This window comes from Antechinus flavipes, chromosome 3, assembly GCF_016432865.1.
Source record: "Antechinus flavipes isolate AdamAnt ecotype Samford, QLD, Australia chromosome 3, AdamAnt_v2, whole genome shotgun sequence".
Classification (NCBI taxonomy): Eukaryota; Metazoa; Chordata; class Mammalia; order Dasyuromorphia; family Dasyuridae; genus Antechinus; species Antechinus flavipes.
Genome location: NC_067400.1, coordinates 447,044,819 through 447,059,377, shown reverse-complemented (window position 1 = coordinate 447,059,377; position 14,559 = coordinate 447,044,819). Strand labels below are relative to the sequence as shown.

At 32.7% G+C, this 14,559-nt stretch overlaps 1 protein-coding gene across 13 annotated transcripts in view; it reads right to left on the bottom strand.

Annotated features, from left to right (window-relative positions):
- CCDC169 (coiled-coil domain containing 169) overlaps window positions 1–14,559 on the bottom strand; it is a 129,225-nt gene that overhangs the window by 49,296 nt on the left and 65,370 nt on the right. For 12 of the 13 annotated variants that reach the window (XR_007952028.1, XR_007952029.1, XR_007952027.1 and 9 more), the window contains one exon: window positions 12,555–12,628. The exons of the other annotated variant lie outside the window; for it this stretch is intronic. Coding sequence is in view for 5 of the 12 variants with exons in the window: in XM_051986460.1 (XP_051842420.1) it covers window positions 12,555–12,628 (74 nt within the window). In the remaining 7 variants the exon portion in view is untranslated. The remainder of the gene's footprint in view (window positions 1–12,554; window positions 12,629–14,559) is intronic. 13 annotated transcript variants of the gene reach the window in all.

The following is a 14,559-nucleotide window of genomic DNA, read 5'->3' as shown; positions in this document are numbered from 1 at the left end:
TGCATACCCTTTGACCCAGCAGTGTTACTACTGGGCTTATATCCCAAAGATATCTTAAAGAAGAGGAAGGGACCTGTATGTGCAAAAATGTTTGTGGCAGCCCTCTTTGTAGTGGCCAGAAACTGGAAACTGAGTGGATGCCCATCAATTGGAGAATGGCTGAATAAATTGTGGCATATGAATGTTATGGAATATTATTGTTCTGTAAGAAATGACCAACAGGATGATTTCAGAAAGGCCTGGAGAGACTTACATGAACTGATGCTGAGTGAAATGAGCAGGATCAGGAGATCATTATATACTTCAACAACAATACTATATGATGATCAATTGTATTGGACCTAGCCATCTTCAGCAATGAGATGAACCAAATCAGTTGCAATGGAGCAATAATGAATTGAACCAGCTATACCCAGTGAAAGAACTCTGGGAGATGACTAAGAACCATTACATAGAATTTCCAATCTCTCTATTTTTGTCCACCTGCATTTTTGATTTCTTTTATAGGCTAATTGTACACTATTTCAGAGTCCGATTCTTTTTGTACAGCAAAATAACTGTTTGGGCATGCATACTTATTTTGTATTTAATTTATACTTTAACATATTTAACATGTATTGGTTAACTTGCCATCAAGGGGAGACGGTGGAGGGAAGGTGGTGAAAAATTGGAACAAAAGGTTTTGCAATTGTCAATGCTGTAAAATTACCATGCATATAACTTGTAAATAAAAAGCTGTTAAAAAAAAAAGATTTTTGCATTGATACTCATTAAGGAAATGTATCTATACTTACCAAAACTATATTTTGTCATAAAATAATTTTATAGATTTGTTTACCTATTTTTCTCAAATAGTTTATATAATATTGAGATTTGAATTTACTTATAATTTGTTTATCTTGTGGATTTTTTCTTAGGGAGCTCATTTATGCTTTGTTTGTTTTATTTCTTTTCCTAAGACAGTGTTATTTAAATATTGTATTTCCTTTTTTGTTAATCTGGATCTTGTAAATATCCTTCCATTTTACTCAGTGTCAATTTTATTAGAATATAACATAGCAAAATAGTTCCTAATAATTGCTTTAATTTTATCTTCATTGATAGTTGCATTTACCACAATATAGTTTTTTCTTGGTTAATTTATTATATTGGCTTTCTCTCTCCTAAAACAAGCTCCTGGTTTAATTTATGAGATTTTTTTTATTTTAAATTTTGTTGATTTCTCCTCTGATTTTCTGGATTTCCATTTTGATGTTTAGTTTGAAATTTGTTCTTTTTCTATTTTTTTTATTGGATGTCCAGTTTATTAATCTACTCTTTCTTTTATTGATGTGATCATTTAGAGAAAAAATTTTCCTTAGGTATTGTGCTTTGGCTGGATCCTACAAAAGTTGATATGTCTCATTATTGTCAAAATCTTTAATGACATTATTGCTTCTTTGATTTGTTCTTTGACCCACTCATTCTTTAGGATTAGTTTCTAAATTAATGAATTTTTAATCTATCTGTTATGGTCTGAAAAGTGTGCTATTTCTGTTTTTTCTGCATTTGGTTGTGATACATGGTCAGTTTTTGTGAAAGTGCCATGTATAGTTGAAAAAGGCATATTCCTTGTTATTTCCATCTTTTTCTTCAGAAATATATCATATCTATCTTTTATAAAACTTTAACCATCTTTTCAATTCTTTTCTCATTAAATTTATGGTTAGATTATTTAACTCTGAGAGGGGAAAGTTAAGATTCCCCACTAAAATAGTTAATTCTTCCTTTAATAATTTCTTCCTATAACTCTTTTAACTTTTCCTTTAAGAATTTGATGCTCAAGCTGTGCATACCCTTTGATCCAGCAGTGTTTCTACTGGGCTTATTCCCCAAAGAGATACTAAAGAAAGGAAAGGGACCTGTATGTGCCAAAATGTTTGTGGCAGCCCTGTTTGTAGTGGCTAGAAGCTGGAAAATGAAAGGATGTCCATCAATTGGAGAATGGTTGAGTAAATTGTGGTATATGAACGTTATGGAATATAATTGTTCTGTAAGGAACGACCAGCAGGATGAATACAGAGAGGACTGGCGAGACTTACATGAACTGATGCTGAGTGAAATGAGCAGAACCAGGAGATCATTATATACCTCAACAATGATACTGTTTGAGGATGTATTCTGATGGAAGTGGACCTCTTCAATAAAGAGAGCCTTAACTGATCAAAGATGGACAGAAGCAGCTACACCCAGAGAAAGAACACTGGAAATGAATATAAACTGCTTGCATTTATGTTTTTCTTCCCGGGTTATTTATACCTTCTGAATCCAATTCTCCCTGTGCAACAAGAAAACTGTTTGGTTCTGCACACATATATTGTATCTAGGATATACTGCAACCCATTCAACATGTAAAGGACTCTTGCCATCTCGGGGAAGGGGTGGAGGGAGGGAGGGGTAAAATCAGAACAGAAATGAATGCAAGGGATAATGCTGTAAAAATTACCCTGGCATGCGTTCTATCAATAAAAAATTATTTAAAAAAAAAAAAAGAATTTGATGCTTGTGATGACCACGCTAGTACCCAGGACACCCCAGAATCAGCTGGAGTCAGGATAAGCAAAAGTCCTTAGTCTTTATTCTTGGTCTTTAGGGATAGAAGTGAATAGGATGGAAGCAGAATCACTAAAGTGACCCTGGCTTGTCTTACTCCACCCCCTAGTCCCTCCTACAATTCTCTGTATACACCAATCATTGAGCCAGCACAGGATAGTGGGAAGGACTATTTTGCAAGCATATGCCTATAGAGTTTTGTCCAATTAGTAATGAGCCCTCAGTGCAATGACTCAGGAGTTTCAGCCCTCTACAGATGCTCTGCCATTTGGTGTATATGTTTTTTATTGATATTACTTCATTGTCTATGACATCTTTTAGAAAAATGTACTTTGCCTGTTTATTTTTGGAGCTTATTTTTGCTTTTGCTTTTACTTTGTCTGAGAATTTGACTACCACCCCCCCCTCCGCCTTTTTAAAAACATCAGTTGAAACATAATAAAATCTGTTCTAGCCCCTTATTTCAACTCTTTGTCTTTCTGTTTCAAGTGTATTTTTTGTAAACAACATATTGATGGATTCTGATTTCTAATTCTGATAATCTTCATCTATTTTATAAGTGAATTCATCCATTCACATTCATAATTATGTTTACTATTTATTAAATGCCATCATATTTTTTTCTTTTAATTGTTCTTTTTATTCCACACTTAATATTTTTAAATTACATGTAAAATAATTTAACATTTATTTTTGTAAGATTTTGAATTCTAATTTTTTTTCTTCCTTCCCTTCCTGGGACAGGAAGCAAACTGATATAGGTTATACCTATATGGTCATTTAAAACATATTTTCATATTAGCCATTGTTGTGAAAGAAAAATCAGAACAAAAGGGAAAAATCATAGGAAAGAAGAAAAAAAAGGTAAAAATAGTATGCTTTTTGGTCTGAATTCAGTTTCATCTCTTTTCTCTTCTCTTAGTCCTTCCCCCACCTATTTCTCTGTTGGTTAAGATAGATTTCTATATTCAGCTATATCTTTGAACCAGTTCAGATAAAGAATGAGGTTCATTTTCAAACCATTTCTATTCTCCCCTTTTATTGTAAAATCTCCTCTTATGCAACTCTTTATAATTTTCTCCATTCTTCCTTTCCTTTCCTCCTTCTCCCAGATCATCCTTTCTTCATATCCATTTTTTTTAGATCCCAATACAGTCTATTTACATCTGTGCCCACTCTGTAGACCACTAAATACCTTAATAATATCAGAGTTCTTGGAGGTTATATGTATCATTTACCCAGATAGGGATGTAAAAAATTTAATTTTATTATTATGTCTTATAGTTTTTCTTTCACGTTTACTTTTAATGCTTCTCTTGGGTCTAGTGACTGAACATTGAATTTTCTACTCAGTTCTGGTTTTTTCATTAGGAATACATGAAAATCTTATTTTGCCTTTGAAGGATTATACTCAGTTTTGGATTAGAGTATTCTGGGTTGTAATCCTAGATCCTTTGTTTTCTGGAATACCATATTCCAAGTTTTCAGTTTCTCTATTGTTGTAGCTGCTAAATCTTTCGTGATTCCTATGTTTCTGTATACTGATTGTAATTTCTCTTTGACCTCAAAGTTCTGCAATTTAGTTATGATATGCCTGAGATTTTTCATTTTGGGATCTCTTTTAGGAGATAAGTAGTAGATTTCTTTAAATTCTATTTTGCCCCTTAGTTCTAAGATATTATGCCAATTTACTTTAATAATTTCTTGAATATATATTGTCTAGGCTCCTTTTTTATTCATGGTTTTCAGAGAGTCCAAATAATTTTTAATTTGTTCTTAATGTTTTCCAGATCAATTATGTTTCTGATGAGCTATTTTCACATTTTCTTTTGTTTTTATTCTTTTGATTTTGTCTTGTCTCATGGATTCATTAGTGATCACTTGAAAAGTTCTATTTTTTAAGGTGTTATTTTCTTCAGCGATACTTTTTACCTTTTTTTCCATTTGACCAATTTTTCTTTTTAAGAAGTTACCTTCACCAATGGGGTTTTAATATTCTTTTACCATTTGAACAATTTTGGTTGTTTAAGGTGTTATTTTCTTCAGTATTTTTTTTGTGCCTCTTTTGTGAAGCTGTTAATTCTTTTCATGATTTTCTTGCATTGCTCTCATTCCTTTCACCATATTTTCCTCCATCACTCTTAATTTAAAAAATGTTTTTGCAGTTTAAAAAATCTTTTTCTTTGGTCCTTTCAGGAATTCTTGTTGGGTTGGTGCCCGATTTTCATTTTAATTTGAGGCTTTGCTTATAAATATTTTCACATCTTCTATTGAATTTGTGTATTGAGTTTATCTGTCTCCATAGAAGCTTTTTGTGATCAGCTATATTTTTTGCTGTTCTCTTCCTCACATCCCAACATATTTTTTTACTTTTATCTTTATATTAGAATTGGGTTCTGCTCACCTGTTTGTAAGGGCAACGGCCACCGACCCAAGCTTCAGGAATTTTTTATCTTGTTGTTTCACAACTAAGTTCTGGAGTTTTTAAGTTTTTAGTGCTTCCAAGGTGCTTTGATAGAAGAGGTGTGGTTTCTTTTCTCCTGGCCTGTATTTTGGTTGTTACCTAGGTAGGTATTCCTGTTCTGTTGCAACCACAAGTGCTAATAACCTTCTCTACCTAAAATGTTTTTGAGAATTGGGAAATGAATGGGAGTTGTCAAACACAGCCTAATTCTGAAACTAGTGCCAGCATAGGGTCTCAATCACAAAACAAAGGTCCATCTTTTTAATACAGACATTTTTTTCAGTGTTGCTATATGACATTATCTGGCATACCACTATCTCTTTAGAACCAAATGTCAGTGTAATTATACTATGACATATTATCATTGAAAAACTCCAAAGATAAATAGTTGTAAAGAGGATGTCATTAAATAATTGATTACAAAGTGGAGGTTAAGAGGGCAGAGGGCAGGCCTGGGATCCTCCAAGAATAAATTAAGGGAGGAAAAGATCTCAATGAAGGACCAGATGATGCTAAAGCAGGAGAAGCTGAAGGAATAGAAAAAGATCACTGAGGGGACCACAGAAAGAAATCAACTTGAACTTCAGGAAGAATTTTCTCCTCCTTTGAGACTATCAAATATTAGATTGTGATTAAGTACTAAGGCTGATTTAGGAGTAAACTGCTGATATTTGATGGGACTGAGATGGGACTAGTTCATTAGAAAACTAGGCAAATTTATTAAAGTTTTTTCATAAATATTGTTTTTTGTTCAATCTTTTTATAAGTTTTACACTTATAGGACATCAGGGTCCTTAAAGAAACAAAGGTCAAATTCAAATACTGATAGGAATGGAATGGAACTTAAATTATTACTGAGTTTTTATTGAGGGGACACAAAGATCAATCTGTTCCTATCAAATCCGATTCAAATTTGATAATGTAAAGCTTAGGGTTTTCATCATTCGTAAAGACAAAAAACTGGAAGCAGTTTAAATGTTCACTAGTAGGGGAATGGCTAAACAAATTGTAGTCCATAAATGTAATGGAAAAATATATAATTGTTTGTTCTTCATTCTTGAAGAGAACCATGACATCAGAGAGATGATGCCATGACGTGCAAGTATTTCCCAAGTTAATCTACATTGAGACTAATAAAATACATTGTTTCCTGGAAATTGCTAAAATTCTATAGCAATATAGTATTGTTTTACATATATATAAGAACTTTTTACATAGATATGCATATATGGCTCTTTACACAAGTGTTTACATTTTTTAAAAATCAAGGCACAAGCACTTCAGTATGATTTTGTGGATAAAATTGGGGCTATTGGCCCATAAATTCTTTTCACTGTTCCTCATTGAGTGATCCACTTGGGCATTTACTCAGAATGCAATAAAAATCAGCTCTATCTGGGGGCAAAATTCAATATAAAATGTATCTACTGTATCTATGTATATATATGTACATATCTATACATACAAAGTATATAGAGCCAAAAAAATAATAAAAGAGAACAGGAAATTCCTGAGGATAAGTGATGCCAATTTACCATGTAGCTATGGGGAAGATAGAGGAAATACAATAGAGAAGAATTAAATTGAGTGGGTCTTGATAGTAGTTATAAGGAAATAGCAAATTTTCTACAGACAGTCACTTCTCAAGTAGAACAAAGAGATATATACAAAGCTTGATAATATTCAGTTTGGGATATCAACATCCTTGACTTGCAATCAGTTGGATCCTGATTTTGGAATATGCTTCTATCCCCTTAGTTAAAGCCACCACAATCTGCTAGCTTTAAAAGTTCCTAGGCTTCCCCCAGACCCAAACCTATCGTGTTCCTTCATTTCTTCCTTCTAGATAGAAAAAAATTATACTTCCTATTCTCCTCTTTATGATAAAAGGCTTCATAATCATAGCTGGCACTTAGATCTTGTTTTAAAGTTTGCAAAATGTTTTATATTGTCTCATTTGATCCTTACCACTGCTCTGGAAGGAAGATAATAGTAGTATTATCACATTTTACTAATGAAGAAACTAAGATTCAGAGAGATTACTTGATCATGGAAACAAATTTAATTTTAAAGATCAATTTGAACCCAGGTTTCTCATGAATCCAAATTCAGCTATTTGTCCATTGTAGCATATTTCCTTTCTAGAATGTATAATATGTCATTTGGTCTGTACAACTCTTTCAATTTTGCCTCCTACTACAGGGCTTATGGCAACATTTAGTTGATTTTTCTCATTTGGAAATGTAATAAGTGTTTTTATTTCTTTCTCCTTCCTCAATTAAGAGTTAAAATTTGATCACACTGTATTATCGTCCACCTTTTCCAACAAGATAAAGATTTTTATTATTGTTTTTCTTATATTTATGGGTTTTTTAAAAGGCATTTTGTAGTACACTTTTATGAACTAGCAAACAATCATAAATCTGGATGCAAATCACTGATATATATATGTATGTATGTATATGTCTCCCTAAAGTATTGAACTTAATAATATTGTCAGATCTTATTATTAGTCAGATAGTAATAATAATAGTGTAAGTTTAGGGAGATCAAGGATTAATTAGAACTTCCTTTCCTCAAATGTACTAGGAAATATGCAGGACTTGGAGATGAGAAAACTGGATTAGAATCTTAATTTGGACAGTTGCTAGCTAGAACAATGCCATTTGTAGGCAGATGCTTAAATAATTTGTAATATACATATTTTATTAAGAACTTATTAATAAAAAAGTGAACCTAAATATTATCTTTCAAGTAAGTATTTAGGAAAATTGCCCTGATATTCTAAAATCAGAGTGTTAAATAGATATTCAAAGTAGTCACTGATCACTCTCCTGAAAGAGATCCCAGAATGAAAATTCCAGGGAATATTATAGCCAAATTCAAGTCCTTCCAGGTCAAAGAGAAAGTACTGTAAGTAATCAAGAGGAAATAATTCAAATATTATGGAATTAGATTCAGTGTAAGATTTAGTGGATTGAAGGATTAGAATATGATATTGTGGAGGGCAAAGACACTCAGATTATAACCCAGGAATCCACCTATCCAGCAAAACTGATGAAATCTCAGGGGAAAAGCAGACATTCAGTGAAAAAAATGAAATAGAGGACTTTCAAGCTTTCTTAATGAAAGGACCAGCACTGAATAGAAAATTTGTCTTTTTAAACTTTTTATTTTCAAAGTATATACATAGTTTTCAACATTTATCATTTCAAAACCTGTGTTCCAAATTTTTTCTCACTCCTTTACCCCCAGACAGCAAGACATATGTTAAACACATGTGCAATTCTTCTATACATACTTTCGTAACTATCATTCTGAACAAGAAAAATCAGATAAGATTTAAAAAGAAAACAAAAAGCAAGCAAACAAAAACAAAAGTGATGAAACTATGTTGTGATCCACATTCAGATCCCATAGTCCTTTCTCTGGATGCAGATGGCTCTCTCCATTCACAAGTCTTTTAGAATTGGCCTGACTTAACTCATTGTTGAAAAGAACCACATCCATCACAATTGATCATTACATAATCTTGTTGCTGTGCACAATGATCTCTTGGCTCTGCTCACTTCACTTAGTATTAGTTCATGTAAGTCTCTCCAGGCCTTTCTGAAATCATCCTGTTGGTCATTTCTTACAGAACAATAATATTCCATAACATTCATATACCATAATTTATTCAGCCATTCTCCAACTAACAGACATCCATTCAGTTCCCAGTTTCTGGCCACTACAAACAGGGCTGCCACGAACATTTTTGCACATGTGGGTTCCTTTCCCTCCTTTAAGATCTCTTTGGGATATAAGCCTAGTAGAGACGCTGCTGGATCAAAGGGTATATATACAGTTTGATAAGTTTTGAGCATAGTTCCAAACTCCAGAATGGTTGGATTCATTCACAATTCTACCAACAATGTATCAGTGTCCCAGTTTTCCCACATCCCCTCCAACACTTATCATTATCATAGCAAATCTGAGAGGTGTGAGGCGGTACCACAGATTTGTCTTAATTTGCATTTCTCTGATCACTAAAGATTTAGAGAATTTTTTTATATGACTATAAATGGTTTTACTTTCTTCATATGAAAATTATCTGTTCATATCTTTGACTATTTAATAATTGGAGAATGGCTTGGATTTTTATAAATTTGCGTCGATTCTATACATAGAAAATTTGTCTTTCAAATATAAGCCTCACAAAAATAATAAAAATTAACAGGAAAGAGAAATAATAAAGAAACTATTTATATTCTTTTCATGGGAAAATGATATTTTTAACTCCTAAAAACTCTCTCATTATTGGGGTAGTTAGGAATATACATAGAGGGAGGGCACACAGGTGTGAGTTGAATATGAGATGATTCTCTAAAAAAAAATTAAGTGGTGAGAAAGAGGAATTGCTTTGGGAGTAGGGAAAAGTGAAAGTTAGAATAGAATAAATTATCTTACATATTTTAAATAAAGCACTTTTACAGTGAAGCGGAAGATGGGGAGGAAAAGGGGAATATGTGAATCTTTACTCTCATCAGGATTGGTTCAAAAAAGATTAACATATACACTCATAGTACAAAATTTCATCCTCACCAAACAGGAAGATAGGAAAGGAAGGGGAGAATGTAAGGGGGAAGAACTGACATAAAGAGCGGTATATTGTGAAGGTGATAGTAAGAAGCAAAAGAGTTTTAGGAATATATAGGATGAAAGAGAGGAGAGTAGGATAAATAGGAGAAAATTGTAATTAAATTACTATGATTCAATTAGTAATCATAACTGTGAAACAATTTTACATAGTTTCTCTAACAAAAGGCCTCATTTCTCAAATATATAGAAAATAGAGTCAAATTTATGAAAATAAGAGCCATTGCCTAATTAATATATTAGGTCAAATGGTCAGGATGTATGAATGAATCATTTTTGGACAAAGTAATCTAAGCTATCTATTATGGTCAAATGAAAATATGCTCAGAATTACTATTGACTAAAAAAATGCAAGTGGAACAGCTCAGAGGTACCATCCCATACCTATCAGATTAGTGAATATTAAAGAAGAATTGCAAATAATGGAGGAGATATGGGAAAACTGAAACACTAGTGCACTGCTGATGGATCTGTCAACTGATCTAAACATTCTGTGAAACACTTTGGAACTATGCCCAAAAAGCTATGGAACCATGTAGGCACTTTGACACAGCAGTGTTACTATTAGATCTGCATCCCAGTGAGATGAGAAAAAACAGGAGCATGGCATGTACAAAAATATTTGTAGCAGTTCTTTTGATGGTGGCAATTGGGTATGGCTAAACAACTTGTGGTATATGATTGTGATGGAATAATATTGTGCAATAAGAAAAGACAAACAGGATACTCTCAGAAAAACCCTGTTAAGACTTATATGAACTGATACAAAATGAAGTGAGCAGAAGGAGAAGAGCATTATAATACATAGTAACAGCAAAATTGTATGATGATCAACTGATGATTTAGCTATTTTCAGCAATACAGTGATCCAAGACAATTCTGAAGGACCTATGATGAAAAATGTTATTCATCTCCAAAGAAAGAATCTGAAGGCTGGCTGAAGTATACTTAATTTTAAAAAATTTATTATTTTTAATTTTATTTTTAGACTGTGTTTCCTTTTACAAGATGACTAATGGAAATATGATTAGCGTGACTGCACATATATAATCCATATCAAATTTTTTGCCTTCAATTAACACAGTTCTGAGGTACTATTTCATACCTCTCAGATGAACTAAAATGACAAAAAGAAAAATGATAAATATTAGAGGAGATATGGGAAAATTGTGACACGAATGAATTGTTGGTAGAGTTGTGAAATGATCCAACCATTCTGGAAAATAGTTTGGAACTATGCCCAAAGGGCTATAAAAATGTGCATACCCTTCTTTGATCCAGCAGTGTTTCTACAGGTGTCCTAAAGAGATCATGAAAGAGGAAAAAGGACCTACATGTGCAAAAATGTTTGTAGCAGCTTTTTTTGTTATGGCAAGAACTGATTACTATCAGTTGGGAAATGTCTGAATAGGTTATGATATATGGATGTAATGGAATATTATTGTTCTATAAGAGACGATGAGCAGACTGATTTTAGAAAAGCCTAGAAAGACTTACATGAATTGATGATGAGTGAAGTGAGCAGGACCAAGACAACCTTATACACAGTAATAATAAGATTATATGATGATCAACTGTGATGGACTTGGTTCTTTTCAACAATGAAGTAATTCAAGGCAATTCTAATAGACTCATGATGTAAAGTGCCATCTGCATCCAGAGAGAGAGAATTATGGAGACTAAATGTGGATCAAAACATAGTATTTTCATCTTTTTGTTGTTAATGTTTGTTTTTTCCCTTTCTTGTGGTTTTTTCCCTTTTGATCAGATTTTTCTTGCATAACACAACAAATACAGAAAGGTGTTTAAAACAATTGCACATATTTAACCCATGTCAGATTCCTTGCTGTCTTTGGGGGAGAAGGGAAGGAGGGAGAACATAAAGTTTTACAAAAATGAAAACTATACTTGTAATTGGAAAAACTAAAATAATATTTAAAAAAAACAAATTTTTTGCCTTCTTGATAAGGTGAAAAGGGAGAGAGACACAGAATATGGAACCCAACATTTTAAAAAAATGTTAAAAACTGCTTTTATATGTAATTGAAAAAATGTATCAAAAATGTTTTTTAAATGATTAATTATACACTTTTGTGATGTAATTTTAAAATATCACCTTGAGCATTATTCAGTTTTAGATTATGATAATGGATTAACTTTATTATTCTTGAAATAAAATAAATGCCAGTATTTATTGGTAGCATTTGCCTGCAGAGATAATTATCAGAGGTAAATCTAAGTTATCTGCCCAACAGACCACTAAAGCTTTCCATTCACCCTGCTGATGTGCTGGACTCTATGCCTCCTTTCCTATGCTACAACATTACAATTCCTCCTTCTGCTTTACTCTCCAGCTCACTAGGTCTTGCCTCATTTGCCTTATCCACTGTGTCCTCCAGACTATTAATTTCTGCATTGTGTCCTGAAGGTGTACTCCCTAGACTCCAGTTTCTTAAACTGTGGTTCATGATCCCATATGAAATCTTATAACTGAATATTGGGATCATAAAATTATGATTTATTATCAATAAATGTTTGATTTGTATACTTATTTTATATACCTATATACTCAGGATTACGTAAAAATTTGTTAGGTAAAAAAGGGTTGAAGATGGAAAAAAATCTAAGAAGTACTGCGCTCGGCCACCATCCTGTGCCATCTGTCCTGCCTAACTTTCTCTATGTGCTGTTTTTTTCTTATTAACATGTAAACTTTTCAAGGAAAAGGACTATTTCACTTTTGTATATTTATATCCTTCACAATAAGCACAGTGCTAAAGCTCACTAAACTATAGCTAAATATTAATTCATCCACAAAAATCAAACTAGAACTTGAACTGAAATTAGAGACATTACTTACCTTTTAAGGAGATTTTCTTTCATCTTGGGCAAAGAATCCATAGGTTGTTTTTTAGAGGCTTGTGAAATTGTTAACTGAAAGAAAATTTAAAAGTAATTTATTCTTTCCTTTCATAAGTAAATAAAAACAGGGCTAAACTCAAAAAGCTATGAACACAAAGTAGAATTCTAAAGTCATTAGGAGACTATAAATTCATGAGTTATATTTGCTTTCTATGTATTTAAAAGATTCAAAACACTTTTAATACATAACAAAAAATGGCTCTGTTTACCAATTCTCATAGTAGGAATGGACTTCAAAGATTACTTAATCTAATGCCATAAATTTACTGAGAATGTCTGCCATACAGTCTTTTTTTTCTTTCTGAGGCAATTGGGGTTAAGTGACTTGCCCAGGGTCACACAACTAATGTCTGAGATCAAATTTGAACTCAGGTCCTCCTGACTTCAAGGATGGTGCTCTATCCACTGCACCACCTAGCTGCCCCCTGCCATGCATTCTTGATAAACAGTCATCCAAACTGTATTAAAAACTTTTGAATAATGGGGGAATTCAATGTATCCCCACGTAGTTATTCCCATTTTTGGACAACTCTAATTGTTGAGGGTTTTTTTTCTTGTGTAGACCTGAAATCTGTCTTTAAAAAAATCTTCCCTATGTTTAAAATGATTGTACATGTATAGCCTCTATTGAATTGCTTGGTATTTTGGGGAGGAGAGAAATGGAGAGAAAAATTTTAGAATTCAAAATCTTACAAAAAATGAATTTTGAAAACTATTTTTACATGTAATTAGAAAAACAAAATATTATTGACAAATACTATTATTATCCATTTGGGGTCAAGTATTAATAAATGTAATCTCTTCTCTAGGAAAACTCCCAAAACATTGAAAAATAACTATCACATGCCTCTAAAGTTGTCTTCTTCAGGATAACAACTCCCAATTCTTTTAATGAATAATATCATCATACTATTTGACTTTCTACATTTGTACATGCTACAGCTTACATAAAAAAGAAGAGCTGAGAACTTAGCACTACTGTCCAACTGTGATCTGATTAGGGTAGAATAATAATCTTGGTTCTACACAGTATAATTTTATTAACACAATCAAAATGACAAACTTTCAGAATTGGATCAATCCAGAAGCTATCTAGTCCAGTCATCACCTGAATAACAATCTCCTCTCTAAAATATGGGCTGGAAGTAATTAATCAAACTTTGAACACTTCTATGAAGAGAACCCCACCCCCTCCCAAGGTAACCTATTCTACCCTTTGGATAGCTCTGATTGTATGTAAGAACTCTTACATATACCCTAAATTTGCCCCACTCCCCCCCATCTCTTTTTGCAACTTTTGCATTTGCCACTAGTTCTGCCATCTAAGTCAGTTTTTGTCTTCCATGAACTTCTGGAATTCTCTGCTGCTAATATCTAGTTGTGTATTTAAAGAAGTTAATTTTCCCATTTACTCTCCTTGTACTACATTCTTGTCCAGTAGCTTGTCATTCCTATATTTTAAATCATAGTTTGGAAATCCAAATGTTGCTCTCACTCTGCATCTTTTAAACTTGTTCATTTCCCAAATCTGCATTTCTTTTCCTTCTAAAGCTTTTATTTATGAAGAACAATAGTAATTAAAACACTACTTCCTTTTCTCCTTCCTTGAAAAAAAACATTTCATTTATTATAGTATTATTTCTTAGATTTCTTTTAGCAGTATCACATGCGCCCTCACAATTAGTGAGTTAAAGTAAAAATAATTAAAAGTCTTGGGAGATTCTCTCATGGTCTGGCAAGACAACAGACCTCTTTATTGTTACTAAATTGGCAAATAAATGTCTCGGGAACCCACAAGTAGGGATTTATTTACCCTAACTCTTCTAATCTATTTTTTTCTGTCCCTTCCTAGAAGTTCTCTCCACCAACAGCATGTATAGATTCATATCACCTTAGAAATCAGTTACCTCCTCTTTAGAGGGTCCAACTGCTTCTTCTGGAAG